At 43.5% G+C, this 6,000-nt stretch overlaps 1 protein-coding gene across 10 annotated transcripts in view; it reads right to left on the bottom strand.

Moving 5' to 3' along the window:
* Positions 1–1,226: 1,226 nt before the first annotated feature.
* The window catches only part of PLEKHB2 (pleckstrin homology domain containing B2), a 48,189-nt gene continuing 43,415 nt past the window's right edge, over positions 1,227–6,000 (bottom strand). For all 10 annotated transcript variants that reach the window (XM_032263989.1, XM_032263992.1, XM_032263990.1 and 7 more), the window contains one exon: positions 1,227–4,040. In XM_032263989.1, coding sequence (XP_032119880.1) covers positions 3,904–4,040 — 137 coding nt within the window. In that variant the 3' untranslated portion in view covers positions 1,227–3,903. The remainder of the gene's footprint in view (positions 4,041–6,000) is intronic.

Here is a 6,000-nt window from a genome sequence, read left to right as displayed (position 1 = left end):
TTTCCTTCACTTATGAAGCTTAGTTTGACTGGATTTAAAATTCTAGGTTGAAAGTTCTTTTCTTTAAGGATGTTGAATATTGGCCCCCACTCTTTTCTGGCTTGTGGGGTTTCTGCTGAGATCTGCTGTGAGTCTGATAGGCTTCCTTTTATGGGTAACCTGACCTTTCTCTCTGGCTGCCCTCAGTATTTTCGCTTTCATTTCAACCCTGGTGAATCTGAGGGCGATTATGTGCCTTGAGGTTGGTCTTCTTGAGGAATATCTTTGTGGTGTTCTCTGTATTACCTGGAGTTGAATATTATCCTGCCTTTCTAGGTTGGGAAAGTTTTCCTGAATAATATCCTGAAGCGTATTTTCCAGCTTGGATTGATTCTCTTCATCACATTCAGGTACACCTATCAAACGTAGATTAGGTCCTTTCACACAGTCCCATCAAAAAAAAAAAAACCCCATCAAAAAGTTTAAAATAATTTTTTAAAACAAAAATAAGAGCCGGGCACAATGGCTCATGCTTGTAATCCCAGCACTTTGGGAGGCGAAGATGGCAGGATCACCTGAAGTCAGGAGTTTGAGACCAGCCTGACCAACATGGAGAAACTCCGTCTCTACTAAAAATACAAAATTAGCCAGGTGTAGTGGTGTCTGTAATCCCAGCTAGCTGAGGCTGAGGCAAGAGAATCACTTGAACCCAGGAAGCGGAGGTTGCAGTGAGCCAAGATCGCGCCATTGCACTCCAGCCTGGGCAAAAATAGCCAAAGTCCGTCAAAAAAAAAAAAAAAAAGTCATGTATCCAAAGATGCTGGAAAAGTTATTGGACACACACTGCCAGGGGGATCTGGTTGGGGAAAACAGTGTCTGTTTTCTCACAGCCATTTGAAGTGTGTGACTACACAGCCCATTCCTATGTTTGTGGAACTCATGTTCTCATAAGCACATGGCACAGGGAACAAGGCGGCGTTTTAACATCCGATGTGGAGACCTACTGCCTGCACACTCCTGAGTAAGTAATTTAACTTCTGAGCCTCAGTCCCTCCAGTGGAACTTGGATAACACCTCCCTTACAGAGTCACTAAGAATTCAGTGAGTTGTCTCTGATGTGACAACACATTCCAGCACTTGCTAGGTCCTCAATAAATGCCATTCTTATGATCCATGACAGCAGAAAAACCTGAGAGTATGTTACTGCCAGTAATTTTTAAAAAAACAACAGAAGTCACAAGGAAACATCCTTTAAGGTTAATGCTTTAATGTATTGACATTTTCATTTAGAAACGTACAATTTGCATATGTAGGAAAAACTCAGTTCTGTAGACACAACGGAATACTAGAGACGGGAAAGCAATCACAAAAAGATCAACTCTGGGGAGAAAATGGAACTGCATTCCATGCCTTGTATCTGCATACACTAGGGAAGGAAAAAGAAGTTTTACACAGGATCAAAACTTGTGGAAAATACACTTGGGTCATTTTGTCTCCACTGCAGGATCTTCTTAGAATCCAGAGATGGCTACCTTGAATCTTGACGGCCTAAAATGGGCAAAGTCTGGTCTTGCTCACAAATGATGATCCAAAACATTAAGCACAGTTCTCCCTCTCCTCTTTAATATCCAAGTCCCTGAAGTTGACTCAAGGAATGAAAAGAACATCAGATCAGCATGTATACAATGTGTCATTAGCCAACTTCTTCAAGGTATGGATCATTATTTAAAAGTACACATGGAAGTAATATGCTTACTCAAACCTAAACAAGAAGTTTCTTCTAACTCACGCACTTCTTGACTTAGATGCTAAGTGTAGCACTGTAAACAAAGGACATCGTTGAGAAACTGAGGCTGTCAAAACATTGGCATCTATGGGAGTTGTGGTCAAGAAAATGAAATACTTGAGCCCACCTTATCCCCAGTATGCATTTCATACCAGAATCAAGTCACTAATGACAGTCACTTTCCAGGCTCATCTACGGCTGCCTAATGAGGCTGGCCCCACTGGGATGGGGACTGCGGAGGGTACACACATGGTGCCCAAGTTTCAGTCCACACCTCTCCCCTTCAGCCAGAAGCAGCCAGGAGAACATAGGAACATCTGCCTCAAGAGCATTTCGGCAGCCAAAGTCAATACTCTGTGGTTCCTGTAATTCCCACCCAGTAATTCCAAGTTCAAAATTACCACCAGTGCAACATGAAAAACTTAATAGTTTAAAGTAAAGTGTACATACAGCTTTAATAACAATTATAACCTGAACAAAACCATTCTTCTTACAACGGATGGAATATCCTCAAAGCAACATTTTAAACCATGGACACTAGTGTTGTCATACATTGCATCTATTCAGAGATGAAAGGTACACATCCTTCCATGTGGGAACAGACACTTCCATGTCAACAAGTCCCCTGGGATTAGAGAGAAAACACAGACCCATGGTCACCACTCAGTTTCTCTGGTGTCTGGCTTCATATGGAGTCCTATATAAGTCGGCTTAAGTTGGCCTCAGAGGGAGGTGGCTGAGCAGTAAAGCAAGACAGCATGAGTGTAACCAGCCAGGCAAAATAACAAGTCTGTGCTACCTGGAGTGTATTTTAGGGAAAAAAGGACCATATGGAGCGTGGGGCAGGAACATTCACTGTGCTAAACTGCCTTTGTAAAAGCACACTGTTTAAAGCATGCAGGGCAGAAAACTGGAATAATTCAGAGCTTGAAAACAAGAAATAACAGAAATGTGAATATCTGAAATACATACTTCATAATATTGGAAATAAGAGCATTTGACAGAAAGGCTGGACTGTGTTTTCCAAAGACTTATACTTTTGGGGCTCAAAATTCAATGTTCTAAGTTTCTCTATCACATAGAGATCACGAACAAAAGCAAGGCTGAGTGAGGGTCCTGGCCAGGCTGAGTGGTACCTTGAGCCAGTCTCTTTGTCCTGAGGGTCCCTGGGCCCCATTTCACATCCATAACCCAAGTCTGCTCAGCTACGGTCTGCCCTGGTGCTCAGTGAACAGCCACAGGGCCCCACTTCTGCAAAATGGGAACACTCTACTAAGGCTCTCCTTCCACTCCCTCACTGTTCCTCCAATATTACTCCCTCAGCAAGTAGAAAAATAGCCTTAGGCAGACACACACTCAGACAGCTCCCTCTGAATCAAGTAAATCTGCCTCCACACACTTGTTATTGTTTGGCTTCTCCAAGTTTTAAAGGATAAAGCCCTAAAACTCTCAGGCTCAAATCAACTCCTAATGTGGGTTATGTTTTCCAAGTATGGCTACCAAAACCATACCAGAATAAAGTGAGAATAGGAAACTCGGGTCAGGCAGATTTCTGAAGCATCATTCTTCAAAGGCAGCTATGCCCCATCATCCCGGGCCGACGGCCTTGATGGGGGCCTGTGGAGCCCAGAGGGCAGGTCAGGGGCTCTCACACCATGGCCTCAAGAAGTACCTGGGAGCTTACCAACCCACAACTCCTAAGTAACATGCAACCAGTTCTGGCCTGTGGTTTGAAAAAGTTAAAACGGAAGAGGCTGTAGCTTTTCTTGCCACTGTCACTCATTAGGCATACAACACTGGCATAACACGAGAGTAAATTAACCCTTAAGCACTACACCTAACTCTAAAAAGAAAATGCCTTTCAAAACAGGTATGCTCAAATAAGGTATTCTGAGAGTTCCACAGTCTTGGAATGAGCCTGTGCCCCCGGAGAGCCAATGTTTGAACAAAACAGCATAGTTCAAACCCTTCTCTGTGGTACTTATGTGGATTAGTTACAATTATGACATCACTACTTTCCAAGGAATGATTAAAACTATTATTAAAAACATTTGTCACAAACAGAAATGCCCTGCAAATAAATCATCTTATTGCACACAGGGTTGTGAGAAGCTATGCACATCAAGACCCTGAGGCCTCTAGAAGACCCAAAATAGAGACCCTAAGGCCATGCCCGTAGCTGCTCCTGCCAGCATGCCCAGCGCCAGGTCACTGTCATTGTCCCGATACCGCTCTCGAATGATGACTTGGTTAGCAGGCGGCTGTCCATAAAGTCCTAAAAGAGAAGGAAAATAGCAGATCTCTGAGCAGCAGTTTGTGAAGTTCAACATATGCAAAGCATCAGTTCTCCTTTCACAACAAGGATCCGCCGTCTCCTGTCACACGGGGTGCCCCACCCCTCCTCCACTACAGGCACAACACATGGCCCGCATCCCTGAAACCGCCCTGGGAGGAAACCAAGATCCTCAGCTCACTAAGGGCCAAAGGCCCTAAACTGCAAAGAGCAGAACCCTAATGAACCTTCAGATTCCAGCTTCTGATTTCTACTTCAGCCTTCCACACCATGCTTATTAAGTGGCAGACAAATGGGGAACATGAGAGATACAGAGTGCCCATCAAAAGCCCAAAAAGGAAATGTCCACCTAATGCAAATTAGCTTTTTAGTATGCATGCAAACCAATTTTTAAATTAAATCTTAAATCTGCTCAAGTAACTTTTTTTTCTTTTTTTTTTTTTTGAAATGGAGTCTTGCTCTGTCCCCAAGCTGGAGTGCAGTGGTTGGATCTCAGATCACTGCAACCTCCACCTGCCACGTTCAAGCAATTCTCCCACCTCAGCCTCCTGAGTAACTGGGACTACAGACACCCACCACCATGCCTGGCTAATTTTTGTATTTTTTGGTAGAGATGGGGTTTCACATGTTGGCCAGGCTGGTCTCAATCTCCTGACCTCAAGTGATCCACCCACCTCAGCCTCCCAAAGTGCTGGGATTACAGGCGTGAGTCACCGTGCCCAGCCTACTCTATTTTATTGCATGTCTTTATGGGGAAAAAAATAAATACTTATGTTAGAGATGAAAACTTCAAAAAAAAATAAACTACAAACAAATTTAATATTTAATTTGCAAGATTAAAACTTACAACTGGAAATGTACTGTTTGCTCTCTTCCATGCTTCACCGCTATATTGCCTAGTAGCTTTCAAACTGCTCAGGTATTAATAGTGTTAACTTTCCTTCTTGATCTTCTATTCCCTTAATGGTTCAACAGCAGGGCGAGGTGGGCCACAGATGTAATACCAGCACTTTGGGAGGCTGACAAGGTGGATCACTTGAGGCCAGAAGTTTTAGACCAGCCTGGCCAACACAGTGAAACCCTCTCTTAAAAAAATTACCAAAAAAAAAAAAAATTAGCCAAGGGCAGTGTTGCATGCCTGTGCCTGTCAACCCTCGCTGAGGCATGAGATTGCTTGAACTTGGGAGGCGGGGGCTGCACTAAGCTGAGATCCTGCTACCACAGTCCAGCCTGGGCAACAGAGTGAGACTCTGTCTCAAAAAAGAAAAAAAACTACTCACTAGTGATGTGCACATGTGGATGAAGAGCAGAAGTGAAACCCGCAGTGATAACAAAGGTGAACATTTCCAACCACTTACAGCACTACATACGTTGAAATGCTCTGGTTCAGGTGAGTGTGCTCTTGTCCCTATTTTGCAGATGGGCAAACTGAGGCACACAGCGCTTAAGGACAGTAAGGGCATACAAACCCAGGCACTCTGACTACAGTATGCACTTATACCCATTAATGCCTCAAAAACAACAGAGGACGATGGAAGACAAAAATCAAAGGCACAGAGTAGCACAAAGAAACCATCATAAATCTAGAGGCTCATCTGGTACAGGTAACAGTATTGGAAGCAAGTGATTATTTCTGCAATGTTAAAATTTCAAAACTAGGGAATTATGGCATTTACTTTCACAGCCTTGACATTTTAAAATGTTCAGTACTGTCAACTCCGACTAGGCAAATGTAACACAAGAGAACTTGTAAGTGACCTAAGGAAAAGGTCCCATGGAAAATCTACATTGTGCATCCCCCTGCAGGTCACACTCCTGTGGCTCCTACTGAGCTCTGCTCCTGCATTGAGCTCACCTTGCCGGAGTCAGCTGTGGATGCTTCCACGTCACACTCATTATTAATTGCCTAATTTAACTAATATTACACAAATGGTCAAAATGT

The sequence above is a fragment of the Sapajus apella genome, unplaced genomic scaffold (genome assembly GCF_009761245.1).
Source record: "Sapajus apella isolate SASKATOON/1434 unplaced genomic scaffold, GSC_monkey_1.0 scaffold140, whole genome shotgun sequence".
Taxonomy (NCBI): domain Eukaryota; kingdom Metazoa; phylum Chordata; class Mammalia; order Primates; family Cebidae; genus Sapajus; species Sapajus apella.
Note: the sequence above shows the minus strand (reverse complement) of the source record. Positions and strands in the feature narration are given on the sequence as shown.